The sequence below is a fragment of the Pseudonaja textilis genome, chromosome 7, assembly GCF_049901715.1.
Source record: "Pseudonaja textilis isolate UNSWEBS1 chromosome 7, rPseTex1.2, whole genome shotgun sequence".
In the NCBI taxonomy this organism is placed as follows: Eukaryota; Metazoa; Chordata; class Lepidosauria; order Squamata; family Elapidae; genus Pseudonaja; species Pseudonaja textilis.
The window spans coordinates 53,877,607-53,900,040 of NC_141996.1; the positions used below are offsets into that span (position 1 = coordinate 53,877,607).

The 22,434-nt window shown below is 38.4% G+C and overlaps 1 protein-coding gene across 1 annotated transcript; it reads right to left on the reverse strand.

The window, feature by feature from the left end:
* Positions 1-203: 203 nt before the first annotated feature.
* Positions 204-21,565, reverse strand: TMPRSS3 (transmembrane serine protease 3). Its single transcript, XM_087937900.1, has 13 exons — positions 21,548-21,565; positions 20,137-20,272; positions 18,674-18,781; positions 17,338-17,454; positions 15,093-15,216; positions 11,787-11,912; positions 10,646-10,689; positions 9,244-9,409; positions 7,790-7,959; positions 6,653-6,748; positions 4,858-5,000; positions 3,753-3,905; positions 204-332 (listed from the first exon to the last, which is right to left on the reverse strand). Exons 1-13 carry the CDS (start codon positions 21,563-21,565, stop codon positions 306-308), a joined length of 1,428 nt encoding a protein of 475 aa, XP_087794026.1. The 3' UTR covers positions 204-305.
* Positions 21,566-22,434: the final 869 nt, after the last annotated feature.

A 22,434-nucleotide genomic window follows, 5' to 3' on the forward strand; every position in this document is an offset into this window, starting at 1 on the left:
TTAGTTCATTCTTTAAACATGTCTTTAATTTGTTCTGGTTGTTTGGCCAGATCTTACATTCTGGTTAAAGCAATGAGATTATGGATGGGATTTTTTTTAAAAAAAGGACCAATGGTTTACAAATCAGCTTTCATTTCCAGACTGCACAAAGTCATCCAAAGAGGTAAAAATTCTCCATTGTAAAAGTATCTTGTGTAGTTTTGGGGAAAAGGAAAAGCAGCACCTTTGTTAAAAAGTACAAAAATTATCAAAGCTGAAAATTAACTGTAGAGCATTTTGACGAATGCATGGTGATGATGATGATGCTAACCGTCTCCCTTCCATTCTTCTCTCTATGGATAAAAATCAAGATTGCATTAGGAGTGCATATTGAACAAAGTCCTAAGGAAATTAAGTGCTTTCATAAGCCCTTAGGTTTGTATATGGGTCAAACTGCATCCCATATGAAATTTGTGCAACTCATAGGCAATTTGGTTGATGCTGGAATGTAATTTGCCCCCTGTTGCCCATAAAATTTAGTTTTCTAGTATGCTCTTTTGGACAGCAGAAGTGGCAGAATTTACTTGGCCTGTTAATTTCCTAGAGGCTTGAAATACTTTGTCCAAGTATTTAAAATATCTCACTAACTCTAATCCATGGGAATCAATTGACTACTTGTGCCTACTCTAAACCTCTTTCAATGACCTTGTTAAAATTGTGGCTATTTGTTGATCTATAAGTCACTGAAAAGAACCTAACAACTGTTATGTACAGGTGAAACTCGAAAAATTAGAATATCGTGCAAAAGTTCATTTATTTCAGTAATGCAACTTAAAAGGTGGAACTAATATATGAGATAGTCTCATTACATGCAAAGCAAGATAGTTCAAGCCGCGATTTGTCATTGTGATGATTATGGCTTACAGCTCATGAAAACCCCAAATCCACAATCTCAGAAAATTAGAATATTACATGCAAAAACAAGGATTGTACATAGAACAATATCGGACCTCTGAAAAGTATAAGCATGCTTATGTACTCAGTACTTGTTTTGGGCCCCTTTTGCAGCAATTACTGCCTCAGTGCGTCGTGGCATGGAAGCTATCAGCCTGTGGCACTGCTGAGGTGTTATGGAAGACCAGGATGCTTCAATAGTGGCCTTCAGCTCTTCTGCATTGTTCGGTCTCATGTCTCTTATCTTTCTCTTGGCTATGCCCCACAGAATTCTCTATGGGGTTCAGGTAAGGCAATTTTGCTGGCCAATCAAGCACAGTAATCCCATGGTCATTGAACCAGGTTTTGGTGCTGTTGGCAGTGTGCACAAGTGCCAAGTCCTGCTGGAAAATGAAGTCAGCATCCCCATAAAGTTCGTCTGCAGAAGGAAGCATGAAGTGCTCCAAAATCTCCTGGCAGACGGCTGCGTTGACCCTGGACTTAATGAAGCACAGTGGACCAACACCAGCAGATGTCATGGCTCCCCAAATCAACACAGACTGTGGAAACTTCACACTGGGCTTCAAGCATCTTGCAGTGTGTGCCTCTCCATTCTTCTTCCAGACTCTGGGTCCTTGGTTTCCAAATGAGAAGCAAAAGTTGCTCTCATCAGAAAAGAGGACTTTGGACCACTGAGCAACAGACCAATTCTGTTTTTCTTTAGCCCAGGTAAGATGCTTCTGACGTTGTTTGTTGTTCAGGAGTGGCTTGACAACATTTGAAGCCCATGTCCAGGATCCGTCTGTGTGTGGTGGCTCTTGATCCACTGACTCCAGCCTCAATCCACTCCTTGTGAAAGTCCCCGACACTTTTGAATGGTCTTTTCCTGACAATCCTCTCCAGGCTGCGGTCATCCCTGCTGCTTGTGCACCTTTTTCTTCCACACTTTTCCCTTCCACATAACTTTCTATTAATGTGCTTTGATACAGCACTTTGGGAACATCCAACTTCTTTTGCAATTACCTTTTGAGCCTTTCCCTCCTTATGGAGGGTGTCAATGATGGTTTTCTGCACAACTGTCAGATCAGCAGTCTTTCCCATGATTGTGATTCCTACTGAACTAGACTGAGAGACCATTTAAAGGCTCAGGAACCCTTTGCAGGTGTTATGGCTTAATTAGCTGATTAGAGTGGGACACTTTGAGCCTAGAATATTGAACCTTTTCACAATATTCTTATTTTCTGAGATTGTGGATTTGGGGTTTTCATGAGCTGTAAGCCATAATAATCTCACTTATGACACATCATGGCTTGAACTATCTTGCTTTGCATGTAATGAGTCTATCTCATATATTAGGTTCACCTTTTAAGTTACATTGCTGAGATAAATGAACTTTTGCATGATATTCTAATTTTTTGAGTTTCACCTGTAACTCAAGGATCACAGTTTCCAAGGGCACATTAATCATGATACCCACATTTGGTCTTTACATTGTTTTATTACACTTCAATATAATTTTTGATTCTGTTTCATTTAAATATGCACCCATTGCATAGTCTAAGGATTGAGCAAGGACTGCTGAGAAAGAGTGATAACATCCATCTGATGACTAGATTACTCTTAAGCTATTTGCCATTCTGCAGATAAGCAAAATATTACATTGGGAGGTGCCCCGCATGAAGCCTGCTATTCTCTTAAGAATATGTACTCATGTTCCTGAAATAATTGCCTCTGATTGGCAATGCAAAACCAAGCAGGATATGATTAAGTATAGTTCTGCAAATCTAATCTTTCTCCTATTTTATCCCTGGATAAATAGAAGCATGCTAGGGTGCGGCAAGACTATCATACTATCAAAGTTCAATTGGCACTCAACCTTGCGGCATAAATCTTTGCCTTTTTTTCCTGACCACTGGAAATGAAGACTTATATTTGGTTTCTTCCCACCCACATAATAAACATTGGATTTCAACAATTGCTCCTACAATTGCCAATTTAATATACTGTAGTATAAAATCAGCTGCAGATGAAGCAAAATCCCTTTCTGTTGTGCCATTCACATACTTGCAACAGAGAGAAACACAGACATCTGCAGGCAAATAGGAATTAAGAGGGCAAACGCAACCACATCATTGAAGTCAGGGGTGGGATTCTACCAGTTCACACCCATATGCCAGAACCAGTTGTTAATATTCTAAGCAGTTCGGAGAACCAGTTGTTAGAAGAAATTACTGGCCTAATCCTGTAAAGAAGGCAAGAAGGAAACATTCTGGTGTTGCTTACAGAAACTGCCTCTCCGTTAACCCTTACTACATTCGTGGCAGGACTAGACTTCCTGTCTCAGAAACGTCTCTGGAGTTTTTTTTCCCCTTTGGTACTTTGCTTGTGTGGAGTGACCATTCAAAGTTACAATGGCACAGAAAAAGTGACTTACAACCATTTTTCACGCTTACGACTGTTGCAGCATCCCCACAGTCATGAGAGGCCAGGCGAGGAGATGTGTGCCTTGATGTGAGTGATATTGAGTTGGCCACGCCCAGCCAATAACATGACCACCAAGCCATGTCCACCCAGTCACATGACCACCAAGCCACATCCACCAACTAAGCCAGGCTCACAGAACTGGTTGTTAAAAAAATTGAATCCCACCCCTGATTGAACTCCATTTCCTTTTACATTGATAGATGCCAAAAGGGCTTGGGATCTGAGCACACAGTACTGATGTGCTGGGGGGGGGGCGGGGAGAGGTTGCAACTGAGCAACAGGAAACATAATTGCCTGCCTGCTCCCACTGGATACAATGCGCTTAGGCCTGGAAAAGAAACCATGAGAGAGTAAACCTCCATTTGTTCATGTATCCAATCCAGAAATGAGGTGATGCGACTGTAGACTCCAGGTTTATTTTCTTCTGCACAGCCCACCCCAAAGCTGGTTGTTCCCACCAACTTCCAGGTATGCATATCTTTGCATGCCAGTGGCCCCCCACTGTCTCCCTGAAAGAGACAGAAAAACATAATGTGGTGCGGCCATGCCTGAGATATATTGCTAATCACCACCTGACACATATAGTCTTGAGAACATTTGCTATCTTTTAACTACACCATGCTTTAAGCACTGCTATCTTAGACATCTGTAGGGCAATTAATTAAGTGTAAGCTTTTATTCAAGCTGCTTAGCAACTGCAAATGAAGAACTGCAGAAGAACTCTGTGGTGAGCCCACAGCATGCCTTTTCTGGGAGGCTGACAAGGATCTCATGAAAAAAGAAACTTCCTTTTGTTATTGTCATATAGTTCACGGTTTCTCAACCTTGGCTGCTTGAAGATGGCTGGGGAATTCTGCGAGTTGAGGAGGTGGACAAGATTGAGAAACACTGATACAGCTTACTATAACCTATCAAGTTGATTGTGGCTTTCTTCTACTGCCTCCCTCAACTTGTGCTTCTCCATGAAAGAGTAGGAAGTGATGGCCAGAATCCCAAACCACCATACCCAGAGGCAACACATCTGAAGAGGGATATTTCTGTAAGAAGCAGGAGCAGATTTTTGCCAAAAACTGAAACAGATCTTCTGCATCTTCTGCTAAGCTTTGGATTCTTAAGCTAAGCTTTGGATTCTTACTATCCTACCTTTTCTTATATTCTCCTAGGCAAAACATGGTGGGAGAATTTCTTAATTTGCAATATTCCTAGTGATATATCCTCACTTCTCCTATTTCATTTCTATTTGCATGCATTTATAATTTGACCACAGGCTGATATGACACATGGGCTTTTTCCTATGGCTGAGATGAAGAAAACTTGTCATCAAATGCCATGTAGAAATTCTGTAGAGGTTTTCTTTAAAAGGTAGTAGGTTTGCATATGACTGTCTCTAGGGGACTTACTTTTAATGAACATTTAATCAACAATAACCTTTAGACATGTACCAATAAGAAATGTTCTTACCTGACAGGTGTCTATGCCTCCTTTTAAAAAACCTGCACAGAGCATTGACGATGCTACAGTTCCTCCATAGACTTCTCCACGATTGCATACTTTGTTAGAAATTAGAGGGACACTGGCATATTTCATGGTTTCAGAAGTATCACCTGATATCCCAAGACAATAATAATTAGTTTTCCATTTCTGTGATAAGATGACTTTGTAAAAAAAGCTATAACCAGTGATGAAATATACAGTATATCCTAAGAAGATTCCTATAATTTAATATATTTCATTAGTCTTATATTCATAAATAAGTGTAAATATATTTATTCATTAATATGCATATTTATTGCTGTTTTATAAGATACTGGGATATATATGTATCAACTATTTTTGCTTATTTGTTTCTTTAGAAGGAATTTTGATATCCAAAAAGAACTAATTCAAAACTATTTATAGGCTAATGCATTGAAATGTTTCATATTCAATCAGGCACTCAATGAGCAAAACATTAAATTATAAATCTCAACTAGAGAGGTGAAATTAATCCCCACTACCTTCCAATGGATGTAAATTAGGACCAGGAATGGAACAGTCTTCCCAAATCTGACTTATTTTACATATGGTCAACTATAGTCATTAAGTTTTGCAATTGAAAACAAAAAAGATTCAATTTATTTTCATGTTTATTGTATGTTTTTTCATGATATGCATTTTTTTGTGCACAGAATTTTCTACTATGCACATTTTGTGACTTGCCCTAATATAATGCAATTTTGAGCTAGTTTGGTTTAGCAGTTAAGGTGTTGGCCTAGGATCCAGGAAATTGTGAGTTCCAGTCCTGCCTTAAGTATTTTCCAGAATACATCTCCCTTAACCCAATTCACCTCATAGGGCTGTTGTGGGGAAAAGGGGAGGAGGAAAGAGGATTGATATTTGCCACTTTGGCAACATAAAATGGCGGGATGAAAATATAATATGTAATTTTTAAGCAGGAATTGCAATGTAAAATTCAGAGGAGTGCAAAGTCAAAAATTAATTGTATTCAGATCAACCTATAGACTAATCAAAATTCCATACATTGGAAAATTAATGTGTGGTATTTATACTTTGGGAAGTAGATAATTTGGCATTGTCAGATGTTTGGAACATCTCCTGCAGTCTTTTTACCTCAGATAAAGCAGGGAGAGAGGAGATGATCTTCATGTTTTTAAAAAGGAATCATTTATTTATTTTGCTGGTACAGGTAGTCCTCAATTTACAGCAATTCATTTAGTGACTACTTAAAGTTACAACAGCACTGAAAAAAGTGGCATGACCATTTTTCACATTATGGCCACTGCAGCATTCCCATGGTCACGTGATTTACATTTGGATGCTTGACAACTGACTCACATTTATGACGGTTGCAATGTCCCAGAGTCTTACGATCCCCTTTTGCGGCCTTCTGACAAGCAAAATCAATAGGGAAATAAGATTCACTTTACAACCATGTTACTAATTTAAGAATGAAGTGATTCACTTAACAAAAGTGGCAAAAAAGTCATAAAATGGGGCAAAACTCACTTAACAGATTTCTCACTTAGCAACATAAATTTTGAGTTCCATTATGATTGCAAGTTGAGGACTACCTGTACATAAATCAATAATTAACAGCTCATAGTAATTTTATTTCTATTTTGTGTTTATAAATTTATTTTCTGTTATAAAAATAAAGGGTTGGGGTTTATTGAGAAGTTTATAAAAAGATATTTATGGGAAAGCCTTGAATTAATTTTTCACACGTGGCAGTTTGGTTGAGAAAATAAATGAACACCTCCTTCTTCTGTCGCTCCCCATCCTGATATCCAACACATTTTTCCTTCTGGAAAATGTTCTCCAAAATTAGGAAGGCAAATTGGCTCTATAAGACCTGTTTAAGCAAACAACATTCACTGTGAGATCACATCCCTCATCTTTTTTCTAAAGATTCAGAACTTTTAAAAATTTAAATACAATTTTTGAATACTTCTTGTTTAGAACTACAGCACTGGGAGATTATAGAGGGTTGGGAAAGTGACAAGAGACTTCCCATTCCTGAACTGAACATCCAGTTTTTAAATTATTTGAATTAAAAATCAATTCTGAATTTACGCAAATCCACGAAGTCCTAAAATAATAACAACAATAATATATTTAACACCATTAAATGACTACATCTGCATCGCTCAGGTCCTTGGCAAGCACTTAATAGGTAGAATAAAAATGCCAAATCCAGTCTAAACATCTGGCTTATTGTGCCATAATAACATACAACAATGATAGAACAGCATAACTTAATAAAATAAAACCATTTCAACTGAAAATGATGAAAGAATAAAATATAAAATGATACTATTATTGGGGAAAATGAGTCTGCATACTTTGCATAAGTTCTAAAAGTGGATTTTATTTTGAAGATATAACAAATTCTCATTCACCAAAAAGAAAAGGAAAAACAAAAGGCATTTTTATTGGTCTTCTTGGCTTCTGTTCAACTACTTTTAAAATTCTGCAGATTATGAATACAGTCTCTCTCTCTCTCTCTCTCTGCAAGTCGGGTTTTGGTAGTCTCTCCCACAGGACAGCTGTATGGAGATAAGAATCATAACCCACACCTTTCCTTCCTTCCTCTTCATCATAACTGCTTCTGTAAAATGAGCATCAGATTATCACACATCACCAGACACCTGCACAAATTCCTTTCTGTGCCAAATACACAGTATTCAAAAGAAACAAAAAGCACAAAAAGAATATTCCAACTTTATACAGGTCTCACATTCTCACGGTCATACAATATTCTTTCCATAAGTGACTACTTTCCAAAAGTGAATATTAACACTGTGGCAAATATGTGATAAATTTAGGCCACCCTTCTCAATATAACTTTAAATACAAAACAAGAGAGAAAGAAAATCAAGAGAGTCAAAATTACCATTTAGTGCAAGTGGAGTAGCCAGCTTAATCAATGCTATATCATTCTTCATTGTTTTAGGCTTATAATTTTTATGGTATATAATTTTGTCCACTAAGTGTGGGTTAACAGGACTTTCTTCCAGGATTACTAAACCCACATGAACACTCCATGCTCCTGGTAGGTACAAACTGTTTCAGCAAAAACATTACAAATAAAAAGAAATTAATATCTTTCAACATTTAAAATTGGCTGTGTGTAGAGTTTTGAACTTTATGTTCAATAAGTTTTGATGTATAAGATTTCATTTCCAAAAATATAGAATCATAGGAATCATATATTTTATATCATATTGTACCACTGCAGCATTCACTTAATCACCGTGGCATCTACTTAAGCAATACCACACACACAAAAAGTTGAAAAATAGGGTCTGGTCATGTGGTTCCCTCAACTTACAACTGCAATGATTTCTGACCATAATTCCAAATTCAGTTACAATTGTAAGTTGAGGACTGCTTGTGTAAACTTCTGCAAGTGGTGTCAGTAGAATACTTATACTGTATTTCCCACCATCACTACCTTTTCACAGCAACATTCAAGGAAATTTAGGCAATACTTCCATCCTCCTGATCAGTTCCAGAATTCAAATTAAAACATTAAAACCATGCTTGAAGGTTATCCCAAAGGTGCTTTTTCAAGAGGCGATTGGACTTTGTTTTCCCTTGAAGACATTTCATTTCTGAAGAAGACAGAACTGAAGAAGCTTCTTGGATGAGAAGCAAAATATCTTCAAGGAAAAACAAAGAAAGTCCAGTTGCCTCTTGAAAAAGCACCTCTGGGGAAACCACGTCCTGGATGACTGAGAATCTCCATAGACATCATGCTTGAAGATAGCCATTGAAATATAACTCAGAATGATTCTGTAAGAAAGATAGAAAATATAAGGTTTCCATTGGCACTGTTGCAGAAGTTTACAGCATGCACACAAAACCAAATGTGGTTAAGTGAAGATGTCTTTGTATCACATCTATTCACTTTTTAAAAATTTCTTATAGCCCACATCCAGCCATTCAAGGCCAGCCAGGGTAACATGACAACCATTAGTTGCCTCTCTATATCACACCAGCATCCTGGAAAACAATCAAGGAAAGTTGATTTCCATGTCATTGCTGTAATGAAAAGTACCTATAACTAAAATATACAGATGATAAATGTTATTGCTGTACTGCTGTTGTGAAGCTATATGTGAAGCAGCATGGTAAGGTTAAAAAACAACAACAAAAAGACCCCCTTTTTGGAAGATGGCAAACATGTACATAGACTGAACTCATGAAGACCAGAAAGATAAAACTCAAATAATATCCAGTGAGAGAGTGCAAATGGATGCATTTTGGAACAAGGAAATCGGAATATGAAACCGGAGATGACATCACAAAGTGTGTAGAAAATAGTATTCTAGATGGGATGCTTACTCATAAACACAGTGGGCTGCTGTAACAATCCACCGACGGGTGATGACTGACCCCCCACACAAGTGATATCCTTGAAACTGAAGGCTGGCTTGCCATGGCCATTGCTGGGGCAGGGACACATTTCCACCAACAATACGTGGGGAGTACCAGGTCCTGGTACCACATGCTGGCAGAATGAAAAAATAAAAACACTGGCATATACAGGTCACTATAAAATGCCCGTTCTTAATTTCTTTTTTCAAATCTCAATTTATTTGTTTATCCCTTAGCTTTGTATTTTTTGGATGCACGAAAGGATCAAAGACTCAGCCATCATAATTCTACATTCCTTATTTACAGAAATCATACCAAAATTTAGAATGAAATCCACTGGGAGCCATCTCATATAAGGCAGGCTCTGAGTCCCTCTAACCAAAAAGTCTTCATTGAAAGAAGAGAATATTTGTAGCTCAGGGTTGATCTGTGGTTCCTTGATGCTCTCTGAGTTTGGTGGTTTTCTTGCAGAAGTTTTGTTACCAAACTAGGTAACATCACCAGTATTAGAAGGAAGTGGAGTTTGCTCTTATTTTCATATACTAGTGGCTTACTCTGTCAGTGTTGATCAGTTGCTTCACAAAAAGTGTTTTGCTTGGTGCCAGGTCTCTACAGCCTCAGGCAGAGAAGGGCTATTCTGCACCCGTCCCTCAAATGTTCTTTAAAATACAGTTTTCCAGCATTCCTTTAGGAACCTCCAACATGCAAACTGTGGTTACTCATCCTAAAGTGAATCCTTTTTACCTGGGACTTCAAAATTTGCTGTTTGCTGGGAAGGTGTGTAGCTAAAAGTCAGTCTACAATCTGACTTCGGGGATATTTCTTCATAACCAAACAAAAGTGCATTTTCTGTGCAGTTGACACCCCTTGCTTGCTGGATCTGGATGTCACAAAGCAAAGCTCATATTTTGTAATTAACCCCCACACCCCGTTTTGGCTGGCAGAGTGCTGCAGGAGGCTGAGTGCTGTCCCACCCCCTGGCCATGCACCCCCTGGCCATGCCCACCCAGCCACGCCCAGCCGGTCATTAGGGCAGAGAACCAGTTGTTAAATTATTTGAATCCCACCACTGATCTAAATGGTTGTTGTTGCTATTATCTTTATTTTGTGATAAATGATAAATTTTAGGAGAACTGCAATTATACCAAACATGTTATTAACTGAGGCATCCCCACCAGAAAGTTCTCCTCCATAAGATTCGCAGAAATTAATTGAGACTGATAACTTTGTTTTGTATAGCTGCCCTTCATTAAAACTAAAGTTGCACACAATGTTTTTTTCCAGTCTTTATATTTGAGCATTTTCATTCTTCCCTAGTTGGTGTGAGGAAATTGGGTTAACATTCTATACCATTTTCCAAATCACTTACCTAAACATTTTAAGACAATTACATTGCCTGAAATACATTCTTCTCTGAAACAGAAAAAAGTAGTCTGTTACTTGTCAGCTTTATGCATCAAAATACCATTTGTTCAGTCTGTAAATTTAAACGAGCCTTCCTAAATTCATCCCTTCCAAATATGTTAGGACTACAATTCTCGGAATTCCCAGATAGCTTTCATTATGTTGCCTAGAAAGTCTAAAAGTTAGTATCCTTTTTTCTTTCTTTCTTTCTTTCTTTCTTTCTTTCTTTCTTTCTTTCTTTCTTTCTTTCTTTCTTTCTTTCTTTCTTTCTTTCTTTCTTTCTTTCTTTCTTTCCTTCCTTCCTTCCTTCCTTCCTTCCTTCCTTCCTTCCTTCCTTCCTTCCTTCCTTCCTTCCTTTTCATATTTCTTACTTGCCCATCTCCCTTGGAGATACATTCAAAATACATTGGGACTAGATTGACAATGATTGGTTTAAACAAAAAAAGATTATTGGCTCAATCCTGTATTTTGTCAGCATAGTCTTCACCAACAGCAATATGGGTCCATCACTGGAAGTCTGAATTTCCATCCATACTTCCACATAGATATATGGAAAGAGATACTTAATTTAATGTATGAGTGCTTCCTTTCCATATCAAAATCCTAACAAGGGTAAAATGGAATCTCCCAGATGTAAATTCTTTGGTGTTCTGATCCCAAGAATGTCCAGACCATGGATCAACTATATATACATGATTTTGGATATGAGAGAGGTCACATTACTTACACAAAGCCTTGGCATGGACACATGTTACAATTAACTCCAGGAAGAGATGGGCATTTTAATAAGCTCATTGCTACCTTTCCCCTGCAAAGGCTTAGGAATGAGAATTGAAATGAATAATGACATTTATTTTAGTTGTTCTATTCAACTGAAGATGGGAAAATATTCAAATCAATGAACATTTCCTTTAGAATAGGAATCAATGCATATTACCAATTTGCCAATTGAGAAATGGGAAAGGCCCAGTCACACAGGACATCTTATCTAACAGCATTATATGATGGTTCATGCATGCAGATAATATAGGTTTAGATTCTGCAGTTCCATGGAAGTCCATGGAGCCATTTGCATGTCTTTCTGAAGCTAAGCATCTGAAACATACCGTAAATCAGTAGCATTCTGTGGTGATGTTAGCTGATCAGCTGATAACCACCGATTTGCAGTAACAAAATATTTCTGGAACTCATTCTCAATGGCAGCTACTGGAAAGCCAGATGAGCTTACAAAACTGTAGAAGGTAAGAATTAACCAATAAGTTCCAGTACAATCTTTTGTTTAATTCTTATATTTAAGACTTCTTATATTACCTGGTTTTTGAAATCTGGGATGATAGGGTATAATAATAAAACAAATCTAATGCAGGATAGCAAATCTGCAACCTTCTCAGAATGCTGGGGTTTCATTTTCATCAGCCTCCCCATATATTAGAGCACCAACATCTCATTCTTCCTTTTGCAGCAGAAAGGCTACTAAGCCCTGTTCTGCACAGTTGTAAACATTGCAAAGAGAAGACCGATGTCTCCAGTACTGCACTGTGTCAAAAATCCCTGCAGATTTAACATAATTATCAGCAACACCAAGCCTGTTGCATTTTGGCAAAGTTTTTCTAACATTTTGAACAGGGGTGGGATTCTACCAGTTCTGACTGGTTCAGTAGCACCAGTTGTTATTGTTGAGGTAATTCCCCGTTAGGAGAATGAGCGCATACAGGGAGATGTAGTGAGAGAAGTGTTTGAATAATACACACATAGCACACAGATACACTGTACAGTAAATGTAGTTTTTTTACTTCCCATGAAGGTTTAAGCAAAGTTCAAAACAAGCAGTCCAAAGTCATTCACAGGTAAGATCAGTCAGTTTTTAGTCCAGGGATAATCCAATAACAAAGTCCAGTGTCAAAAACAGTTCAGTATCAGACTTACATCAAATCCAGGAATATCAGTCAATTAGGAGGAAAAATGGAGGCATGGCAATACTCTCCAACAGAAGGAAAAAGAGACTCACTGAGACTTCTGAGACTAAGACTAAGACAACCCAGGTTTCTGGCTTCATCTTATGGCCGTTTGAGAAACCACGCCTAATTACACTTTTTGCATTTTCTTAAAGATACAGTTTTAAAATATCTATCCTGGTTTATATATTTCCAACCCAAATACCTGTTAGGTGACTTATATTCCTAACAGTTATTATTCGCCGTAGTTTGGAGAACCAGTAAATCAGGCCTGTGGCTGGCCCCACCTCTCTCCACCCGCTTCTCTACTCCCTGCCCAGTCAGTCTCTATCACATATGTGCAACATCATGCAGCGCCATCCCACCAGCGATGCTGGCTCGGGCCTATGTACCTGCCCCCCCACCATCCCGGGACTCAGCTGGCTGGCTTCCCCAGCGGCATGGCCCCATCCTTCTGGTGGCACTGGCTGGGGCCTACCTACCTGCCCTCCCCATCCCCAAGCTCAGCTGGCTGGCTAAGCTGCCACACGGTGCTCTCCCTACCACTTGGCAGTTGCGGCGCAGTGAGCTGCGGCGGCAGTGCTCTGACCAGTAGGGAGGCGGACCCAGCTGCCTCCCTTAAGCAGGGCCATAACCACAGCACCTCTGCCACCTCTGCCCACTTCTCCTGGGGGCAAAATGAAAAGAAGCAGGCAGAGGTGGCGGAGGTGCTGCAGTGAAGGCTCTGCTTATGGGAGGCAGCCAGGTCCCTGCCCTCCTGGTTGGAGCACCATCCCCACTACCCATGGAGGTACTTTGGGAGGGTTGGGGGGTGCTCAAGGTCCCACTGCTGCTGCCACCACCATCGCACATGGAGGTACTTTAGGAGGGCCGGGGAGGTGCTCAAGGCCCCGCTGCCACCACATGTCGTCCCCACTTTCTTCCTTTTCCCGCCACCCACTGCTGACTGGAGCTCACCAGATCATTCAGTTTGTCCCAGACCAGGTGTGTGTGTGTGACGGAGAGAGAGAGACAGAGAGAGAAGAAAAAAGAAAAGGAAGGAAGGAAGGAAGGAAGGAAGGAAGGAAGGAAGAAAGAAAGAAAGAAAGAAAGAAAGAAAGAAAGAAAGAAAGAAAGAAAGAAAGAAAGAAAGAAAGAAAGAAAGAAAGAAAGAGGAAGAAATAAATAAAAAGAAATAGAAAGGAAGGGAGAGAGAGAGAGAGAGAGACTGTGTGGTGTGTGTATGTGTGTGAGAGAGAGAGAGACTAGAAAAGAAAGAAAGAGCAAGAAAGAAAGGAAGGGAGAGAAGAAAGAGAAAGAAAGAAAAAGAAATAGGAAGAAAGAAAGAAAGAAAGAGAAAAGAAAAGAAAAGAAAAGAAAAGAAAAGAAATAAGAAGGAAAGGGGGGAGAGAGAAAACTCTGTGCTATTATTTTTAATTGTTCCATTATTTATCAGATATTAATATTTTGCATTGTCCCTATACGTAGATTTATTTTACTGTCTTTCTTTTGCCCAGGTATTTTTCAGGATTTACATGCCTATAGTCCAGAGCATAAATACATGTGTGTTTAACAGAGTTGAAAGGGACTTTGGAGGTCTTCTAGTCCAACCCCCTGCTCAGGCAGGAAAGCCGAGGATGCCAAACTCTGAGTAGAGGTCTTCGGAAAGGTGTCAGAATAACAGAATAACACTTAGAAGGGACTTTGGTGGGGGGACCCTATACCATTTCAGAGAAATGGCTGTCCAGTCTTTTCTTAAAATCCTCCAGTGTTGGAGCACCCAGAACTTCTGGAGACAAGCAGGTCCACTGGTTAATTGTTCTCACTGTCAAAAAATTTCTCCTTAGTTTTAGGTTGCTTCTCTCGTTCAGTTTCCATCCATTGCTTCTTGTTTTGCCTTCTGCTTCTTTGGAAAATACATTGCCGCCCCCCCCTCCCCCGGTTTCTGGCAGCCCCTTAAAAGCCTGTTGCCTATCACCCTCTTGGGCAAATCATGTGAGCTATTTCTTTCTTTCAGTGGTCCATGAAAGTATATCTATAGTATGTAGATAAGAAAGTCAAAAAAAGGTGAACATTTTTACAGAACTATAGATACATTGAGGCTGGGTGACAAGGAATGGCTGGGAGGGGAGAGGCCAGGTGAGGCACCCCTTGACGTGAGTGACATTGAGTTGGTCGTGCCCAACCAGTCACATGACCACAAAGCCACGCCCAGCCAGCAAGCCACACCACCCAGTCACATGACCAAGCCACACCCACAAATTAAGCCATGCCCACAGGACTGGTTGTTAAGAAATTTGAATCCCACCCTGATTTTGAATATCTTCAGAAACTGTTGTTGCTTACCAAAATTGGTAATTAAGAAAGAAACACAGATGCAAAAGCTAATTCAACAAGATGTTCACTGTATATCAAAAACCCTCAAACTATATTTTGACTCATTTTGTTTCCATGTTCACTTAACAAAATTGCCAATACCTTGAAAATCCTAGGTATTTACATGTAACATTCCCATAGTTTTCTTTCCAGCCATTGGAACACACAGTCCGCCAGGTTCCAAAACTGAACACCTGCAGCACAGCCCTTTTGCCACTCAGCCTGACTAGGGAGGCACAAAAAAAAAAGTCAGCAGGTATTTAATAGTGATTATTGTAAGGACAGGACAATTGCAGCAGCTAAGTGCTTCTTGCTTTTCTCTCTTTACGCTACTTGGGTAAAACCTCCAGTGGACTAGCTCAGGAAGTAAAGCAGTGGTAATATATCCAAAACTGAATGAAATTAAACCTGTGATTGACTCCAATTTTATTTCACCCCCTTAAAAAAAATCTTTAACAATTCATTTGGGATGGAGCTAATATATGGTATACTCAAATGCAAAAAGTCTGTGGGGAGTCAAAAAAGGCTGTGGTGGCTTCCATTGAGCATGCAATGGAAGCTCTCCAGGGGTGGGATTCTACCAGTTTGCACCTATTCGTGAGAACCAGTTGTTAGAAGAAATTACTGGCCTAATCTTGTAAGGAAGGCAGGAAGGAAACATTCTGGTGTTGCTTACAGAAACTGCCTCTCCGTTAACCCTTCTTACATTCTTGGCAGGACTAGACTTCCTGTCTCTGGAACTTCTCTGGAGTTTTTTTCCCCCTCCTTTGCTGGTACTTTGCTTGTGTGGAGGGACCATTTAAAGTTACAATGGCACTGAAAAGTGACATGACCATTTTTCACACTTACGACTATTGCAGCATCCCCACAGTCATGAGAGGCCAGGCGAGGAGATGCATGCCTTGATGTGAGTGATATTGAGTTGGCCACGCACAGCCAATAACATGACCACCAAGCCATGTCCACCCAGTCACATGACCACTAAGCCAGGCCCACCACCTAAGCCACGCCCACAGAACTGGTTGTTTAAAAAGTTGAATCCCACCCCTGAAGCTCTCCCCTGTTTTTTTACATATGTCCCAAGTGCAACAATATGTAAAATAAGAGGGGAATCCTTTTTAATTTGCATCAATCATTGTTACTTTTTTTAATCTATCCCTGTAGACATCCCTGATTCAGTGTGTTTAAGACTATGCTGATAATGCTGTATTTTATTGCCCTTGACTCCCCATAATTAAAAAAATGCCTATAGTTAAAAGCAGAACTTGCAATTTTATAGGTTAGGGTCAACTTTCAAATAATATATTTGTGTTGTTTCAAAGCTGTCTTACTCATACATAGAAATAGCAATAGCACTTAGACTTATATACCACTTCACAGTGCTTTACAGTCCTCTCTAAATGGTTTGCAGAGCCAGCATATTGCCCCCAGCAATCTGGGTCCTCATTTTACCAACCTCGGAAGGATGGAAGGCTGAGTCAACCTTGAGCCCATGAGAATCGAACTGCTGAATTGGAGGCAGCTGGCAGTCAGCAGAAGTAGCCTGCAGTACTGCATTCTAACCACTGCACCACCATGGTACATATATGGTTATTTATGGTAATACATATAAACACAGATGCAAAGGGATATTTTTATAGTACTTCAGGATCAGTACATTGCTGTGTGGTACAAATATAATATTGTGTATAACTTTATTATGTTATTTTTTTTAAAGAAGTTTTTGCAATCAATGCTGCTTCTGGAATAAATGAACCCTCTTAACAATTGTCACCCCTTTGTGACAAGCTGGATCGAGGAAACAGGCTCTACAACTAATACTGGAACACTACTTTATTAATAAATAACAGAAACTTGAAAATATAATTGCTTTATTCCTCCCTTCCTTTAATACTCAAGAGAGTAAAGACAGAGCTGGACTTAGTTCTTTATCATGTTTTCTTCCTGTCTTGGACTTAAATCACCTTGCCTTCACATAGTTTCTGCAAGGACAACGCTATAGTTCTTTTCACCATTGCATAAAATGGCAGCTTTTCTGCACAGGTTTAGTAAAAATTGTAGTTCCTGGTGAGTGCACAATAAAGAAATGTATTCATATTGGCAGGAATTTTAAATTCTCAAAATTAAAAAAGTCTCCACTGAGATGGAAAAATTGTATGTGTTTTATTATTTCCTCCATAAAGGGAGCAAATATTTTTTCTCTTTTTAGTAGTGTGGTATATTATTTTCAGTGCAGAACTCAACATGGAAATTGCCAGGGTAATATTGGATTGGTCATTATTTTTCACTTCAAAACAAGCCTTGAGGGGAAATAGCACATAACATCCATAATAAAACTGAATGTTACCACATCTGTACTCATCTTCTCCATCTTTGCAATTGAAGACGCCATCACATCTTGCTGTTTGATCAATACATTTAAAGGAAGATCTGCACTGAAACCTCCCATTGCAATTGAAATAAACTGAAAAAAGCATATTGTATTAAATCAATCCAAGCGCAGATTTGTTAAAAAATGTACATGTTAAGAAAAGTGATGCATAAGGAAGAAATGAAAAAGGGAACATTGAAGAATCATCTGTGGTTACAAATATTATGCTGTTCATTCAAAACACTATCTACAATGAAACAGCAATTTTTTGATATTTGATTGGCCCTCACAAATTGGAACGGGAATTATGTATATAATGTTCCTCTCTTTCAGTGAACATTGGAAAGAAGGAAATGTTTAAATGTTTTGTGATGGAAGCTAAAATAGAAACCCATTCCTTTCTCTAACTTTCTCCATCCAGATTCTCCTTCCTTCCTATTTGCTTTTCCTCCACTCCCTCATACGGCAACAAAAATCAGCTATACAATGTGAATGGCTAACACTCATTCATTGTCAATAAAAAATGTTTACATAGACATTTGTGAACCTATCTATTGTTTCCCATATGTTTTATAACCTAATCCATCTATACTGAAAGTTTTGTGTGAACCATAAAGCTTGGTTAATTATTTTCCCCTGGTTTTCCTTAGTTTATGGTGGCTCTTAAAATGAGACACTACTTCCATAATAAAATAGAGACTGGGGAAAATCCAGTGCCACTTCAACTTTGCTGATACTTAGATAAATAAAGGTGGTATTATGTGTGGTCAATGTGACTGCATGCCCCAAGAAAGATTATGTATGTTGACTTTTGCATAGCAATAGAAATGGTTGAAAGTTTGGCAAACTTTCAGCTCCTAGACCTTGTGAAAGAAAGCCAACAGATACCTGAAATACTTAGGAAAAAGTGGGAGTACAACAAAATTGAAATGATACAATGGGTCTCAAGAAGGATTTGACTCTCTGCAATAACCTGTTTCCCAGGGCTGAGGGTTGCCTTCAGAGTAGCTGAACTTCAGTTTCCATGATCTCCCAGGCAATTTGTACTTTGGCCAGGTTTCCTGGGAATCATTGAGGACTGAAATCCAACATCTCTGGAGTGCATCAAATTGGAGGAAGACCAGACTACACCTATTAATGACTGTCTTACTTTACAAAGCTCATGAGTTTTTTTTTAATAGCATTATTTCAATGGCAATAATTCAAGATGCAACTTTTAGTATCCAATTAATATTATTCCTGGCGGGAGATTCATGAAAAATTCAAACTGTTCAATGATTAACTGAGAACCTAATAAATAATTTGTACTCACCACTCAAGGCAATAGCTGTTGCTATGATTAAAGTGAGAAATAAAGCAAGGATAAAGGGAAGCAGCCTTAGTGGGATTAAAAAATGGCACCGAGGCGCTGCGATCTCTTCTGGGAATCAAACAGAAAGTGAGAAATAAAAAGGCATGCAATTATAAGATTTTATACCAAAATATAACATTTTAAAAGATGCCAGATTCCTTCATATGAATTTACATACAAAGGCTTGAAACATATAAGGAAAAAAATTTTTTGATGTTGAGAAGGAGCCTGATAGCATCTTTAATAGTAAATTTTATTAAAAGGCATACATGGAGTAGTTAAATTGGTATAGGATTTAAAGCTGGAATAAGAATTATTCAGATTACAAGGACCTCTTCCAATAGCAATTGTAATATGTTGAAAAATCTTCTTTATTTCTTAAGGCCTTTCAAAATAGACTTTTGATATATGTGAGCTCCACAGCCTCTCACTCTGTGGTATGGCTTCTTACTTCCAAAACAGTTATCCTGAGATCTTTCATCTAGTGTCCTGGGATTACTTTTGTCCTTATTTGTATCCTAATATCAAATTTGTGTCCATTAGTTCTTTGACTCAAGATCTGTCTATTGTAGAATCAGAATGGCATTGCTGGTAGATACTGGCATATATCCCATTAGAGAAAGAGTATGTGAAGCTAGTGTGTAAAGTTGTTGGAGCTCATGATGATGCTATTGGTATAAATGTGTGGGGAAAGTAGATGTTTGGTTTTGTTGCAAGGTATAATGTTGCAGGATTAACATCTTCACAGGCACCCTCTGACTTTTGGATACTATACACTGACATGGGTTTCTTTCTACAGTATTAAAATAATTTGCATATGATGGGACTTTTGAATATTCATAAAATGGCTATCGCACATTTCAAAATATTCATTTATTAAAAGAAAACAAGAGAAAAGAAAAAAAATCAAATAAATCTTAAAACAACTAAGTGCTTAAGTGTAAAACAAGGATGGAGAGAGAACCCCAAATCCACATCATGGTTGTGCCCTCAAAAAAAATGTTATGCTTGTTTTGTAAAACACTTATCCCAACAAAGATGCTACTATCTGTTTTTATTCTGAAAGGTTTGAAAACTATATGTATACAGTTCATAGACAGAGCTCAAGGTACAGATATTGAAGGCAGAGCTGTCAATAATTTCAGAATTGTATTACTATTCGTATTCTTTCATTCAAATTCAGGAAGAAGGGTCCTGAATAGTAATGAATGTGTTCACTGATACCATTCTCTTTTTAACTCTATTCAGTTTTCCTGGTATCTACTCTTCTTCTAAAATCAGACAAGCTAAAATATGTCAGACATGTTTTCTAAAAGAAAGAAAAACAAACAAACAGTATAAAAAGGAAGAGTTCAGGGCTTAAAGAAGATTGGGAGAGGCAACAACAAACAAACTATTACATCAAAGAATTCTATGCTTCTTACCATTTTCATTTTCACTATGATCTACTTTTGCTTGCTGTATACAGAATATCCTTTCATAGCAGAAACAAATATTAGAATCTGGCAGTTTATCTTTTGCATCAGAGGCAATTTCAAGACTGGAATCTGTTCTTGGGGCCTAGATCAGGATAGGTACATATGTCTTGTGAGTCCCATAATCAACTGTGGCACAGTGAGTCTATTTTATATTTCAGGGTTGTTGGAAGGATTCTGGCTACATAATGCATATGAAAACCGAGCATAAGCATAAAATATATGTATATGATAAACCAAATCTCACCCCGATATAGATTAATTATGTGCAAATGTTTTAAATATGGCCTACTTAAATGCATACCATTTCTTTTCAAAGTGCTTCTTGAACAATAACATTTTAGTTTAATGTTGTCTGTAGAAACTATAATAGAAATAATGGAAATAGCTGACGCAAAGGTATATTTGAAATGGGAAGACAAAGGATCTCTTATTCATTTTCCCTGTAACTTCTCTTACTCCTGAAGAAGATGACTTCCTTCAAACCTGGTCCCTACTTTTGGACCAGATTTGGAGGAAGTAAGAATGCAGGGTGAAGAAATAACTGTTGAAAATTAGTGCCCTCCTCATTACATTGATGAATGCCTTCTGTGGGCAGACGGAATTTACCAAATGTCCCCCAGTAATTATATTTTCTCTGGAAACATATTGATGAAGGAAAAATATATTCTGCACATAACACAATTACAACTTTGCAAGATAATATGTTAAATAAAACAAGTCCTTAGCACTAACATGATTTCCATGACTCTGAACTAGTTCTTACATTTTGGTGTGTACATGACATTTTCTTGGGGAGAATTCTTCCACTGTGCACCTAGATGCACCATCTTCGTGTACATGTATCCACCTCTGCACATGTGGGTGCCATGTAATACACTTGACAATTAGTGTTGTGCTAGAAGTGAACCTGTTCCTAAATAAATCCATACTCTACCCACAATCCTCACTGATTTGAACAGGCATTGCCCAGTGTTAGAATCTATTCAACTTGTGGTTGAAGAAATTCAGTGGAGAGCTGAATATACAGCAGGTTTAATAGGTGATAATTTTCCTGCAACAGTCTGGTACTTAGGAAATGAATGAATGTGCTCTTATATCCCTCTCATTTAGGATTTCAAAGAGTTGTCTACAATCAGAAATAACCAGCTACACAGTCTATTGTATGCTAGACCGATGCTTATCACATGTGAGTTCAAAAAGACTTGCCCTCATCTGGCTCCTGTCTAGTTCTCTCTAGGGGGACTTTGTTAAGAGAACCAGCAATAGTCGAAGAAACAAGTTTCCAAAATTTGGCATGCAATGGAAAATAGAAGAAAAACATTTTAACCCCCTTTCTTCTTTCCTGGATTTCACTTACCTGTTCCACTGAACTCATCCTGAAAAGTCTGAATGTTCCCTCTTTTCATTATAAAGATTATCTAGCCAAAACTCCCATGGTATTCTTTGCAAATATGTTCACCTACCCTTCAGGAATTGGTAGTGGACTCTTTGCACAGATGATCCAATGACTGGTGTTAATGTAATTCAATCAGACCAAAGATATCAGGTGGCCTAGAATGGCTTTGTTGCAAAGGCCAGGAAGGTAAAAAGGCACCAGTCCTATTAATTAATTGTAACAAGGGAAGGGAGCATTTGAGATAGATGCAAATATGTTCAAGGATCTTGGAAACTGCAGCCTTTACTTTTCAGGCAAAACAGTTGAAACTGATGATTTGGTTGGTCAGATTGTTGTTACTAGAAATTCTGCTGAGATGACAGCTAATAACACCTAATGCATTATTTGTTGGTAAAAATAGCCTCTCAAACAACAGAGAGGACATGTAGTTTCAGAGATACTGAAAAGATAGCAGTGGTCAGTTAAAAAACAACTACAACTGCCTATCCTAAACCTATAACCAGATCCAGGATCTTTCATGATCTTTTGCAATGCATGTAAATCCTGAGTCTGAGTTGGAAATTAGAGAATTATGAAGTGTGCATGAAAAGCTTCACACCAAAATACTGTATTTAGATAAATGGACAATTACTGCTAGAGACTGTATGGGTTGGTTGTTTTTTTTTTGAAATCCTTTGAGACAATGGGTTTTTGTCTTGTAGAGAAGGACGTTTATTATTTACCTCAGTGGGTGCCAGCAGAAATGTTCATTGACTAAACTGGGCAATCAAGAGTGATAAGGTTTCTGTTTGTACTACATCAACAAAAGCTGCAGAACCAAACTGAATAACTGTTCTATTTGATAGGAT

What these genes read in the sequence shown, in the direction of transcription:
- TMPRSS3 (XM_087937900.1), bottom strand. An exon ending in AATTGTCTTAAAATGTTTAG is followed by an intron (nt 9,410 to 10,645) that starts GTAAGTGATTTG and finishes TCATTCTGCCAG; the next exon opens with CATGTGGTACCAGGACCTGG. An exon ending in GAGGCATAGACACCTGTCAG is followed by an intron (nt 3,906 to 4,857) that starts GTAAGAACATTT and finishes TGTCTCTTTCAG; the next exon opens with GGAGACAGTGGGGGGCCACT.